Source organism: Osmerus eperlanus, chromosome 21 (genome assembly GCF_963692335.1).
Source record: "Osmerus eperlanus chromosome 21, fOsmEpe2.1, whole genome shotgun sequence".
Lineage (NCBI taxonomy): Eukaryota > Metazoa > Chordata > Actinopteri > Osmeriformes > Osmeridae > Osmerus > Osmerus eperlanus.
This window is the reverse complement of record NC_085038.1, coordinates 1,379,844-1,393,796: the sequence shown is the minus strand read 5'-3', so window position 1 is coordinate 1,393,796 and position 13,953 is coordinate 1,379,844. Positions and strand designations below refer to the sequence as shown.

The 13,953-nt window shown below is 49.0% G+C and overlaps 1 protein-coding gene across 2 annotated transcripts in view; it reads left to right on the top strand.

Moving 5' to 3' along the window:
* The window catches only part of LOC134007380 (bile salt export pump-like), a 49,400-nt gene extending 36,591 nt beyond the window's left edge, over positions 1–12,809 (top strand). For both annotated transcript variants that reach the window (XM_062446801.1, XM_062446802.1), the window contains exons 12-29: positions 3,806–3,919; positions 4,139–4,249; positions 4,673–4,798; positions 4,976–5,179; positions 5,392–5,562; positions 6,876–7,077; positions 7,669–7,744; positions 7,983–8,103; positions 8,741–8,914; positions 9,128–9,232; positions 9,325–9,486; positions 9,737–9,940; positions 10,191–10,432; positions 10,569–10,725; positions 10,912–11,109; positions 11,574–11,780; positions 11,972–12,118; positions 12,465–12,809. In XM_062446801.1, coding sequence (XP_062302785.1) covers positions 3,806–3,919; positions 4,139–4,249; positions 4,673–4,798; positions 4,976–5,179; positions 5,392–5,562; positions 6,876–7,077; positions 7,669–7,744; positions 7,983–8,103; positions 8,741–8,914; positions 9,128–9,232; positions 9,325–9,486; positions 9,737–9,940; positions 10,191–10,432; positions 10,569–10,725; positions 10,912–11,109; positions 11,574–11,780; positions 11,972–12,118; positions 12,465–12,665 — 2,922 coding nt within the window. In that variant the 3' untranslated portion in view covers positions 12,666–12,809. The remainder of the gene's footprint in view (positions 1–3,805; positions 3,920–4,138; positions 4,250–4,672; positions 4,799–4,975; positions 5,180–5,391; positions 5,563–6,875; positions 7,078–7,668; positions 7,745–7,982; positions 8,104–8,740; positions 8,915–9,127; positions 9,233–9,324; positions 9,487–9,736; positions 9,941–10,190; positions 10,433–10,568; positions 10,726–10,911; positions 11,110–11,573; positions 11,781–11,971; positions 12,119–12,464) is intronic.
* Positions 12,810–13,953: the final 1,144 nt, after the last annotated feature.

Below are 13,953 nucleotides of genomic sequence, written 5' to 3'. Positions count from 1 at the left end.
TAGTTTCAGTCTGCCAAAGAGGGAAAAAATGCTAAGCTGTTTTGATTAAACTTGTTTTTGAGGGAGATCTTTTTTTTTTTTTTTTACACAGCACTATATACACAGTATTATGTATGCGCTATTATTCATGCAAGATTATGTGCACCTTACTATTCACATACCATTATTTACAGTCAGGCAGCACATTCATGTGTTTTGAAGAAGTGGCTTTTAAGGAAGGGGTAAGATATTTGGGTTTGAATCCTTTTAAACGCTAGCTAAAATTGCGGTTTGCAAAATGTGCCTATCCTGCATTTGATTTAAATAACAAAATTACCATCTGTTAAAAATGTGAGCGCTGTTCTCCCTGTTTCAATATGTGGCATGAAAGGACCTTGTTTTACATTTCATAAACTTCAGAAAATGTACTTGTTTATAGACAGCAATTTTGTGAGTGTGTGTCTGTGTCCATTTAAATGAAATTACGTACTTTGTTCTGACATTATTGTTATGTGACCGAGGCTGTGGGATCAGGGTTTGAGCCAAGACAAGAAGCTGAGGAGGTACTGGTAGAGGGACCTTCATTGGAGTTGTGGTCATGTTTATGTAGGTGTTTTGGTTATGTTGGACACGATTTGATGATTGATGATGTGAAGTTGTTACCATGGTTGTGAACTGTGTGTGGATTGATGGCTACCAGTTGTGTTTTCTCAATGAAAGTCAACCTGCTGTTGTGTGGTGCATGGGACACAGGTAGAAGAAAATGCCCTGTCTGTACTTGGTCTCTCTCTCTCTTGTCAGCCAGTGGTGGACTCAGGCTATCTGACTATAAAGAGAAAAAATAATTAAAGGGCACAGGGACAATGCTAGACATAAAGCTATACTGGGGCACAGGCACCTTATTAAACCTACTCATCACCTCTTTAGTTTTTCTTCCAAGTTGAAGCTTGCTGCATACAAGAAGTGTGCAATACAATGCACTATAGAAATTTCCTTTGCTTAACCCACTATATGGACATTTCAGGCATGTAAGTTTGATATCAGCTTAAGCAGAGACACAAACCCTAAATGCAAGCCCTCGATCCCATTTTTTTCTAAAATGATTTGGGTGCATAAAAAAGCTTAATGTAATATAATAACGTTGGACTCATTATTATGTTTGAGTCAAAATAAGATGCATGTTTTCTGCACTGATAGGGCACTCTAGAGGGCACTGCATCACATTTTCTCCACTGGTAGGGCACCCTAGAAGGGACACTTGCACACTGGGCACACAGAGGACCCTTTATCATATTTATTCTACCATAGGGGCATCCAAGAGGGCACTTTTGCTAGCGTGGGGGCAGAATTTTGTCCGATTTCGACGGTTTTGAAAATCAAAAATCTGTCTGATAATGCTTGTAAGGCTTGGTCTGAAGATCATCTGTGCCAATTATGGGGAACATTGGACCAAATGTGTGGCCTGTGAAAAGTCTTTACACCTATCACAATGATTGCTATTATCCAAAAACGTAAGAATTCCAAAGGCTACAAGGCAATCACCAAAGATCTAGAAATCGCAGTTTCAACAGAATGTTGTCAAGAAGTTTCGCAGTCATAAAACTGTTAAGACACTTCAAGGACGTGGCACAAAGAAGAAACTCAATGAAAGAAGTCTGCAAAGGTTGGTGCGGATTGTTGAAAAAACACCACGCAAGACATCTACAGAGCTTCAGGCTGACTTGGAGAAATCTGGAGTGGTGGTTTCAGCCCGTACCATACGCTGTACACTAAACAAAGTAGGGCTCCATGGGCGAAGACCAAGGAGGAAACCACTATTGACAGAAAGGCACAAAAAGGCAAGACTAATGTTTGTAATGACTTTCTAGATAACACCCTACCTACAGTAAAACATTGTGGAGGTTCCATCATGCTGTGGGGCTTTGCTGCCTCTGGTACCAGAGGCATTGAATGCATAAAAGGAATAATGAAAGAGGATTACCATGGCATCTTAGAGCTAAATGACTTACCCAGTGTCAGTCAACTAGGTTTGAGTCGAAGGTCTTGGGTCTTCCAGAAGGACAATGACCCAAAGCACACATCCAACAGCACAAAAGAATGGTTGAAAAGGAAAAGTTATGTTGGGGCCCGGGGGGTGGTCAACCTGTATTATTTTCTGCACAAAACATATTAGCATTGGACTGCTCTCCCAATCCTGGACTCTGCCTGTTTTTCAATCAGGACCTTTTCTTTCAGAATCGTATTTAATCGCCAACTAAGTGGTCACAAACAAGGAATTTACTTTGGTGGGCAGGTGCATACAGTGAACATAATGAACAAAATAAAAATTTAGAAAATCTACAATACAATAAAATACTAGGGCTATACAATATAATATAAAATACAAAATACGATAAATAAAATAATATAAAGAATAATAATATAAAAAGAATACTGTGTGTGTTAAATTAACTTAATGTGTTAAAGTGACAGAGTGTATGAGGTAAATTGACAGTGTCAGTGTCAGTTTGGGGCCTTGTTAAAAAGGCTAGCAGCGGAAGGAAATAAACTGTTCTTGTGGCCTGAGGTTTTGGTCCTGATGGACCGCAGCCTTCTGCCGGAGTGGAGTGGTTGAAACAGTGTGTTCAGGGTGGGAGGAAACTGCCTCTCTGTTGACTTCTCTCTCCTGAATGGAGAGAATCATCACTGTAGTGAGGGGGGGGGGGTCCACTTGGGTGGGAAGGGGTAGTTCAGGACAGTCCCATTGTCTTTCAAATCTGCAGTAGAACTTGTTCAGGTCGTTGGCTAGGCGGGAGTCGTTAGTGGTGTGGGGGGCTCTGGGCTTGTAGTTGGTAATCTGCCTAAGCCCTCTCCAAAACCGAAGTCCTACTATGTGGCCCCAAATCCAAAAGAGAGATGCTTATTAAGAATCTTGGAGGTTTAACCCCCTGTCTTAAACCAGAGGTGACGAGTCTCGGTGTAATCCTGGACTCAGATTTGAATTTCAACTCTCACATTAATAAAGTGACCAAAACAGCTTTCTTTCACCTGAGGAATGTAGCAAAGGTACGACCATTCATAAACCAAAATGATGCAGAGAAGTTAATTCATGCTTTTATATCCAGCCGGCTGGACTACTGTAACGCACTTTTCACTGGTATTCCCAAGAAAACCACTGAAAGACTACAGCTCATTCAAAATTCTGCAGCTAGATTATTAACCAAAACTAAAAGGAGAGAACACATTAGTCCTGTCCTAGCTACTTTACACTGGCTCCCTGTTACCTTCAGAATTGACTTTAAGGTCCTTTTCCTCACATACAAAGCTCTACACGGACAAGGACCTAGCTACATTGCTAACTCCTTTATAAACTACACACCAGCTAGAACACTGCGATCATCAAATGCAGGCCTATTAGAGGTCACCAGAAGCAGTCATAAGAAGATTGGTGATTCGGCCTTTGTCAATTACGCCCCAAAACTATGGAACAAATTACCCATAAATATTAGGGAAGCAAACACTCTAGACATTTTTAAAAGACAGCTTAAAACCTACCTTTTTACCAAAGCATTTAAGTAATTTTATCTCAAAAGGGTTTTCCTACTTTTATTAATTATATTATTGTTACTTTTAAGATGCATGTTTAAAGTTGGTTTCTCTCTTGAACAGAGATCTTATTGGGATTTTTATTTTTGTTTGAATTGTTTATCACTTGTATTATTGTTTTTATTGATTTTATGTAAAGCACCTTGAGCTGCAATTCTTGTATGAAATGTGCTATATAAATAAAGTCTTACTTACTTACTCTACAGTGTGTAGTAGTAATCCCGGGTGTGTTGCCTTGCAGGTGTTCTTCGGCGTGCTGATAGCAGCTCTGAACCTGGGCCAGGCGTCTCCCTGTCTGGAGGCTTTTGCCTCCGGGAGGGGCGCGGCCACCATCATCTTCGAGACCATCGACCGGGTGGGAACCCTTATGTTGTAATGTTCATCCAGCACACGCTTTTACCCTCCAGAGGGATTTGAACCTGCGACCTCGTGATCTGTCGTATTCTACACCACTGAGCTGGTGTTTTTTTAAGAATGTCAGTCAGGCCTGTATGCCTGAATGTAGGTGTATTCTCCATCGCTCCACGCTTTTTAAACTTGATTATTCATTCGTCTGTTTGTCTCTGCGTGGCAGGAGCCAGAGATTGACTGTTTTTCTGAAGCGGGGTACAAACTGGACAAAGTCAAGGGAGACATTGAGTTTCACAACGTGACCTTTCACTACCCGTCCAGACCAGAGGTCAAGGTACAGAGTCTTCACACCTGCTTCTCCTCACCTCTGTCTCATGCAGATTGAACCCTCGTCTTCCTGATCTCACGAGACGTGACATCATCAGTGACATCATCAGTGACATCATCAGTGACAGTCATGGCTTCCGCTTTAGAATCAATTAATATTTAACATGTATAAATAGAAACCTGGGGTAGTTATGCTTCAAATTCTTGTCATTTGTGACTTATAGAAAGCCAGACAAGTGGATGATTTGGTGATCAGTCCTCTCTGCAGGAGGGCTTCTTAAATCTTTCCGGTTTTTCCTTGTCTTCTTTGAGAGTTTAGATTAGTTTAGATGCAGTTCTCTGAGACTCTGTGAAGCCCTCTGTGACAATGCTTATAAAAAGTGCTAAACAACCAAAATGTGATTTGCTGATCTGATTTGATGTGTGTCAGATCCTGGACCAGCTGAGCGTAGTGGTGAAGTCTGGGGAGACGACAGCCTTCGTGGGCCCCAGCGGAGCGGGAAAAAGCACGGCTGTTCAGCTCATCCAACGCTTCTACGACCCCAAGGAGGGCATGGTACGTCTTGCTAACCATGGACACCAGGATACAACATATCTCTACTATCTCTTCTATACTGCATATCTATGCAGTCCAAACGCCTATTTTAAGGGTATATATACAAGTAGACTCACAATTTGGGTTTAAAAAAAGAAGCTTTTTGTCGACATTGTTTGTTTTCTTCTTCTGCTCCAGGTGACCCTGGATGGTCATGACATCAGAGGCCTCCACATCCAATGGCTGCGCTCGCTCATCGGCATCGTGGAGCAGGAGCCCGTCCTGTTCGCCACCACGATCGCGGAGAACATCCGCTACGGTCGCCCTGGAGTCTCCATGGACGACATCGTCATGGCAGCCAAGGAGGCCAACGCCTACAACTTCATCCAGGACCTGCCACAGGTAGGTTGAGACAACAGCACCGTAGTTAGGTTGAGACTCAAACACTACCTTTTAAAAGATAGTTCACCTAAAACATAGACTGAGATTAATACCCCTTGAGGTTAATCGACATACACAGCATGTTACTTTACCGGTGGATAAACCAACACTACCACAGGTAGCACAGGTCACACTAAGATCCTCACCAGAAACCCTGGTCTGTGCTCACGTAGAAGTTTGACACGATGGTGGGAGAGGGCGGAGGCCAGATGAGCGGAGGGCAGAAGCAGCGTATCGCCATCGCCCGGGCGCTGGTGAGGAACCCCCGCATCCTGCTGCTGGACATGGCCACCTCTGCCCTGGACAACGAGAGTGAGGCCGTGGTGCAGGAGGCTCTGGACAAGGTGAGACACACCAGGGAGGGGAGGGGAGGTGAGGGGAGGTGAGGGGAGGTGAGGGGAGGTGAGGGGAGGTGAGGGGAGGGGAGGTGAGGGGAGGTGAGGGGAGGGGAGGTGAGGTGAGGGGAGGGGAGGTGAGGTGAGGGGAGGGGAGGTGAGACACACTAGGGAGGGGAGGGTAGGTGAGGTGAGGGGAGGTGAGGGGAGGGGAGGTGAGGGGAGGTGAGGGGAGGTGAGGGGAGGTGAGGGGAGGTGAGGTGAGGGGAGGTGAGGGGAGGTGAGGGGAGGGGAGGTGAGGGGAGGTGAGGGGAGGTGAGGGGAGGTGAGGTGAGACACACCAGGGAGGTGAGGGTAGGTGAGGTGAGGGGAGGGGAGGGGAGGGGAGGGGAGGGGAGGTGAGGGGAGGGGAGGTGAGGGGAGGTGAGGGGAGGTGAGGGGAGGTGAGACACACTAGGGAGGGGAGGGTAGGTGAGGTGAGAGGAGGGGAGGGGAGGTGAGGGGAGGTGAGGGGAGGTGAGGGGAGGTGAGACACACTAGGGAGGGGAGGGTAGGTGAGGTGAGGGGAGGTGAGACACACCAGGGAGGGGAGGGTAGGTGAGGTGAGGGGAGGGGAGGTGAGGGGAGGTGAGGGGTTGTGAGGGGAGGTGAGGGGAGGTGAGGGGAGGGGAGGTGAGGGGAGGTGAGGTGAGACACACCAGGGAGGGGAGGGTAGGTGAGGTGAGGGGAGGTGAGGGGAGGTGAGGGGAGGTGAGGGGAGGTGAGGGGAGGTGAGGTGAGACACACCAGGGAGGTGAGGGTAGGTGAGGTGAGGGGAGGGGAGGTGAGGGGAGGGGAGGTGAGGGGAGGTGAGGGGAGGTGAGGGGAGGTGAGGGGAGGGGAGGTGAGGGGAGGTGAGGGGAGGTGAGGGGAGGTGAGACACACTAGGGAGGGGAGGGTAGGTGAGGTGAGGGGAGGTGAGGGGAGGTGAGGGGAGGTGAGGGGAGGTGAGGGGAGGTGAGACACACTAGGGAGGGGAGGGTAGGTGAGGTGAGGTGAGGGGAGGGGAGGGGAGGGGAGGGGAGGTGAGGGGAGGGGAGGTGAGGGGAGGTGAGACACACTAGGGAGGGGAGGGTAGGTGAGGTGAGGGGAGGGGAGGTGAGGGGAGGGGAGGTGAGATGAGGTTAGGTGAGACACACCGAGGAGGGGAGGTGAGGGGAGGAGAGGGTTACGGTGAGGGTGAGATAGCCTGATCTGTCACTTTTTGAAGTAACAAAGCAAAGAAACGGGATCTTGCACAAATCCCAAAATCTTTCAACTGTGGTTTCCGGATGTGTGTCCAGGTCCGCATGGGGCGCACCACCATCTCCATCGCCCACCGCCTGTCCACCATCAAGAACGCCGACGTGATCGTGGGCTTCGAGCACGGACGGGCCGTGGAGAGGGGCAAGCACAACGAGCTGCTGGAGAGGAAGGGGGTCTACTTCACCCTGGTCACCCTGCAGAGCCAGGGAGACAAGGCCCTCAACCAGAAGGCTCGCCAGAGTACGCCTCCACACCCTCCTCCCCCTCCACACCCTCCACACCCTCCACACCCCTCCACACCCTCCACACCCTCCTCACCCCTCCACACCCTCCACACCCTCCTCACCCCTCCACACCCTCCACACCCATCCTCCCCCTCCACACCCTCCTCCTCCTCCACACCCTCCACACCCCTCCTCACCCTCCTCACCCCTCCTCCCCCTCCACACCCTCCTCACCCCTCCAGACCCCTCCTCACCCCTCCTCCCCCTCCACACCCTCCTCACCCCTCCTCCCCCTCCTCACCCCTCCTCCCCCTCCACACCCTCCTCACCCCTCCTCCCCCTCCATACCCCTCCTCACCCCTCCACACCCTCCTCCCCTTTTTATGTAAAAATGTATTTTTTATGAAAGAATGCATTTTTATGTAAAGATGCATTTTTTATGTTAATATGCATTTTTTATGTAAATATGCATTTTTTAATGTAAAGATGAATAAAAACACAAGCATCCATACAGTACATGTACAAGAGCAGGTCTCTGGGTGGTTGCATGTTGTGGCGTCTCCCTGCTAGACCGCAGCGGTGACCTCCCCCCTCTGTGTTGTGACAGTGGCTGACAGCGAGGCAGCCCGTCAGGAGGAGAAAAAGAGTCTCTCCAGGGCTGGAAGCTACCGAACCAGCTTCAGGTACCCAGGAACTACATCTCCCATCAGCCACCACAGCACAACATCACAGCCTGGCTTGAAACATTCTAGAACCCAGCTCTCCTTCAACCCACCCTTGGGAGGATTCTAGTGTGTTGTGTTTTGGCAAGCCGTTCTGGGGGCCTAGTTAACACTGAATGGAAACCAGTCATGTTTGGCAGCCATTTTGTGTCAGAGCGTTGTGCTGTGTGTTGATCCGATGGTGATCTGTCTCCCTCAGAGCCTCCATCCGCCAGAGGTCGCGTTCCCAGCTGTCCAGCCTCGTCCCAGAGGCCTCGATGCCCATCGCTGCTGAGCTGGGCCCCAGGGCTTACTCTGTCTCCCAGGGCGATATGAAAATGGTCAGTGTGTGTGTATTTGTCTGTGTTGCCAGTTTGGACAAGTGCAGGCATGTTAGGTGCCCTGCTCCTCCTTGCCATCTCTAACAGCCGATCTAAACCGATAAGAATAATCGAAACCTATAATTAACAAAGTAAGTCCTAACCTTATGAGCTGCTGTACTTGTCAACCAAATACATCACAAAAATCTAATAATACTGAATAATTCAAGCGGCGGTGGGGTGTAAAGGTGTGTGTGTGAGAGAGTGTGTGTGTGTGTGAGAGTGTGTGTGTGTGTGTGTGAACGCTGGAGATCACTGACCGTGCGGTAATGTAAGCCTGTCGCCTCCTGTCAAACACTGTGACATCTGTGTGGTCGCCCTCTCCTTGTGAGGTCACGCTTGTGCACACAGCTGATGGAGGTCCTTATTTAGGATCTAATTCTGATTACTGTGAGCATGTATGTATGCAATTATATATATGTAATTATATATATGTATTTTTATATATATATATATGTCTGTATTTGTATTCATGTGTGTGTGTGTGTGTGTGTGCTTGTGTGCACACGTATCTGTGTGTGTGCATGTGTGTGTGTTTATGTGATTGTGTATGCATTTGTATGTGTGTGTATGCATAATCATGTGTGTGTGTGTTCAGAGTGCCGTCGTGGAGGAGGAAGAGGAGGAGGAGCATGTGGAGCCGGCCCCAGTGGCCAGGATCCTGAAGTACAACGCCCCTGAGTGGCCTTACATGGTGGTGGGCACCATCGGAGCCGCCATCAACGGAGGGGTCAACCCTGTCTACTCCCTGCTCTTCAGCCAGATCCTGGCGGTATGCTGCATGGGTGTGGGTGTGTGTGGGTGTGAGAGAGAGGTGGTTAACGTGAAAGTTTTCTCAAACAAAACTAACTTAACTACCTCCTACTTCGGTAGGAGGTAGTTAAAATTAAAAAAAGGTTTTCCCTTGAAAAACTCAACATTGTTTGCGTGTGTCCGTCTGTGTTCATCTGTGTGTGTGTACGTGTGTGTGTACGTGTGTGTGTAGACGTTCTCTGTGTTAGACCCCGTGGCTCAGAAGAAGGAGATCAATGGGATCTGCATGTTCTTCGTGGTTGTGGGTGTGGTCTCCTTCTTCACACAGATGCTTCAGGTACGTCCTGGGCTCTTCCTCTGTTTCCATAGTGATGGTGATGATGACTACAATGTGCGTGTGTCTCTGTGACCCTGTGTGTGTGTCTGCAGGGCTACGCCTTCTCCAAGTCGGGGGAGTTGCTGACCAGCCGACTGAGGAGACTGGGCTTCCAGGCCATGCTGGGTCAGGAGGTCGGCTGGTTCGACGACCACAGGAACAGCCCCGGGGCGCTGACCACACGCCTGGCCACGGACGCCTCCCAGGTCCAGGGGGTGAGTGTGGATGCCCCTGCACCCCCCTCCTGAACTCTCCTGAACCCTCCTGGAGCCTCATCACATGGATGTGTTTTTGGATCACAAATGTTGGGGGGGAATTTGCTTCTCCCCTTCCCCTCTCTGTTTGTGATAATGATGTATGCATTTAGCAGATGCTTCTATCTAAAGCCATGTACAGGGGGGGTTTTGAACCTGCAAACTCTTGATGACGAGTCGTTCCTCCTCCTCCTCCTCCATGCCCCTGCAGGCTACCGGCTCCCAGATTGGCATGATCGTCAACTCCATGACCAACATCGGCGTGGCGGTCATCATCTCCTTCTACTTCAGCTGGAAGCTCAGCCTGGTGATCATGTGCTTCCTGCCCTTCCTGGCTCTGTCCGGAGGCTTCCAGGCCCGCATGCTGACCGGCTTCGCTAAGCAGGACAAGCAGGCCATGGAGACGGCCGGGCGGGTGGGCTGCACACACACACAAGCCCACACACACACACAGGCACACACACACAAGCACACACACACACACACACAGGCACACACACACACAGGCACACACACACAGGCACACACACAGGCACACACACACACACACAGGCACACACACACACACCATTACATGTCATTAGTCGTCTTTGCTCGGTAATCACATCACTCCGACTGCTCCAGAGTCCGTTTGGTTTCAGCTCCTTCCTGTCTCTCGACGCCAGATCTCTGGCGAGGCCCTCAACAACATCCGCACAATCGCTGGCCTGGGGAAGGAGAGGAGCTTCGTCCAGATGTACGAGGCCCAGCTGGAGAGCCCCTACCAGGCCGCCCTGAAGAAGGCCCGAGTGTACGGAGCCTGCTACGGCTTCGCCCAGTGCGTCGTCTTCATGGCCAACTCTGCCTCCTACAGGTTCGGAGGCTACCTGGTCAGGCAGGAGGGCCTGCACTTCAGCCTGGTGTTCAGGTGAGCCTGTCTGCCTGTTTACCTGTCTGTCTGTTTACTGTCTCTGTTTACCTGTCTGTCTACTGTCTCTGTATACCTGTCTGTCTACTGTCTCTGTTTACCTGTCTGTTAAGTGTACCCTGTGTTCCTGCTCCAGGGTGATCTCTGCCATCGTGACCAGCGGCACGGCGCTGGGCCGGGCGTCCTCCTACACACCCGACTACGCCAAGGCCAAGATCTCCGCTGCTCGCTTCTTCCAGCTCCTGGACCGCGTGCCCACGATCAGCGTGTACAGCCAGGGCGGAGACAAGTGGGTGCGTTCAGGGGCGTTGTGACGGCGGGAGGGAGATTAGGACGATTCTAACGGCCCTTGTCAGACAGTGGACCCAGCAGAAACCCTACTATCCTGTTTGATCGGAGTACACATTTTGGGGTGCCGGGAAGTCTCGAAACATTACTTTCTCTGACTCATCTTCCTTCCTCTCTCTCTCCTCCGCCAGGATAACTTCAAAGGCGACCTGGAGTTCATCGACTGCAATTTCACGTACCCCACCAGACCAGACATTCAGGTGCTGAACGGGCTGAGCGTGTCGGTGAGGCCCGGTCAGACCCTGGCGTTTGTGGGCAGCAGCGGCTGTGGAAAGAGCACCAGCGTGCAGCTGCTGGAGAGGTTCTACGACCCCGACCACGGCAAGGTGGTGAGTAGGGGCGTCGCCGCGGCAACGCACAGCTGGAGACTCACGTGCAGACGTGCATATTAACACACACACACCCATCTGGAGACTCACAAACATTTACATTTAGTCATTTAGCAGACGCTCTTATCCAGAGCGACTTACAGTAAGTACAGGGACATTCCCCCGAGGCAAGTAGGGTGAAGTGCCTTGCCCAAGGACACAACGTCATTTTTGCACAGCGGGGAATCGAACCGGCGACCTTCTGTTTACTAGCCCGATTCCCTAACCGCTCAGCCACCTGACTCCCGACAGGGCGTGCATGCAAGTGTTTACATTCAAACACACTAACGCACACACGTGACTAAATACACACACAAGGATGAATACCGGCAAACATACGCACACACTCGCACACACACACCCCGTAAAGGCGAACACAAGGCAGCTCGACGCTAACCCTTCCATCTCCGTGCGTCTCCTCTCAGATCATCGACGGTCATGATTCGACGCACGTCAACGTCCAGTTCCTGCGCTCCAAGATCGGCATCGTGTCCCAGGAGCCCATCCTGTTCGACTGCAGCATCGGCGAAAACATCAAGTACGGGGACAACCTGAGAGAAGTGGGCATGAACGACGTGATCTCCGCCGCCAAGAAAGCCCAGCTCCATGACTTTGTGATGTCGCTGCCCGAGGTACGCACCAGCCGCTCGTTATCCAGCTAACGACACGTTCGTTAGTATCAGGTGTGTCGGAGCAGGGGAACATCTAGAACATGCAGGACAGTGGACCCTGAGGGCTAGGGTTGAGAAACACTGCTGTAGGAAAACATGATCTGCTGAACGAAGGCACCGTCTCCTCTCAGTGTTGATGTTCTCGTCCTCAGAAATACGACACCAACGTGGGGTCGCAGGGTTCACAGCTGTCCCGCGGTCAGAAGCAGCGCATCGCCATCGCCAGGGCGATCATCCGAGACCCCAAGATCCTGCTGCTGGATGAAGCCACATCCGCCCTGGACACGGAGAGCGAGAAGGTACCAGCCCTCACAAACACCACAAATCCATACTCCCCTCCTCAAACAGCAACATTGGATTGACGATCGGTATAACTCAAGATGTTACAGGTTCAAATTCTCCCTTTGTAAATCGCTTTGGATAAAAGCACCCGCTGAATGAATGTGTTGTTTAAATCAAATACTCCAAAATGTATTGATCATTTGAACACATTCAAAGTATAAGAAGCGGTTGAGATTCAGTCTGGGTTATTATGGCTGCTGCCTTGTAGCTGCTTACAGTAAATGCTATGAAAAACAATACCACAGGACATGCATCGCTCTTTGCTGAGCTTTTGGAAAAACTGTGTGTGTGTGTGTGTTGCAGACGGTGCAAGATGCACTGGACAAAGCTAGGGAGGGCCGAACCTGTATCGTCATCGCTCACCGCCTCTCCACCATCCAGAACTCTGACATCATCGCCGTCATGTCGCGAGGCTTCCTCATGGAGCAGGGATCACATGACCACCTCATGTCCCTCAAGGGGGCCTATTACAAACTAGTCACCACAGGGGCACCAATCAGCTAACTGCTCAAAGGGATGGTAACCAATCAAAAGAGAAGGAAACAGAACCAGGAAATGCTCTTCCCCTCCAGTCGGATCTGTCTGTATTTATTTTCGCAGCTTGAGGCTTGTCATGCTGTGAAGGGTGAAAGTGGGTGAACCTAGAAGAGGTTTCACTGGGTTGTTGGTTTTGGTCATCAAGCTCAATGTCTTATAATCTTCTCTTTTTTTAAGTTGTCAAATATATATATATATATATATATATATATCGAGTTTCAATGTTACAAACACTTAATTGAATGATACTCAATTCAATTCACCTGTCAATAGTAAGTAAGTAAGTAAGTAAGTAAGTAAGTAAGTAAGTCTTTATTTATATAGCACATTTCATACAAGAATTGTAGCTCAAGGTGCTTTACATAAAATCAATAAAAACAATAATACAAGTGATAAACAATTCAAACAAAAATAAAAATCCCAATAAGATCTCTGTTCAAGAGAGAAAACAACTTTAAAAAGTAGGAAAACCCTTTTGAGATCAAATTACTTAAATGCTTCGGTAAAAAGGTAGGTTTTAAGCTGTCTTTTAAAAATGTCTAGAGTGTTTGCTTCCCTAATATTTATGGGTAATTTGTTCCATAGTTTTGGGGCGTAATTGACAAAGGCCGAATCACCAATCTTCTTATGACTGCTTCTGGTGACCTCTAATAGGCCTGCATTTGATGATCGCAGTGTTCTAGCTGGTGTGTAGTTTATAAAGGAGTTAGCAATGTAGCTAGGTCCTTGTCCGTGTAGAGCTTTGTATGTGAGGAAAAGGACCTTAAAGTCAATTCTGAAGGTAACAGGGAGCCAGTGTAAAGTAGCTAGGACAGGACTAATGTGTTCTCTCCTTTTAGTTTTGGTTAATAATCTAGCTGCAGAATTTTGAATGAGCTGTAGTCTTTCAGTGGTTTTCTTGGGAAGACCAGTGAAAAGTGCGTTACAGTAGTCCAGCCGGCTGGATATAAAAGCATGAATTAACTTCTCTGCATCATTTTGGTTTATGAATGGTCGTACCTTTGCTATATTCCTCAGGTGAAAGAAAGCTGTTTTGGTCACTTTATTAATGTGAGAGTTGAAATTCAAATCTGAGTCCAGGATTACACCGAGACTCGTCACCTCTGGTTTAAGACAGGGGGTTAAGCCTCCAAGATTCTTAATAAGCATCTTTCTTTTGGATTTGGGGCCACATAGTAGGACTTCGGTTTTGTCTTCATTTAATTTAAGAAAGTTATCATTCATCCATTTGTTTATTGCCAACAGGCAGTTGGTA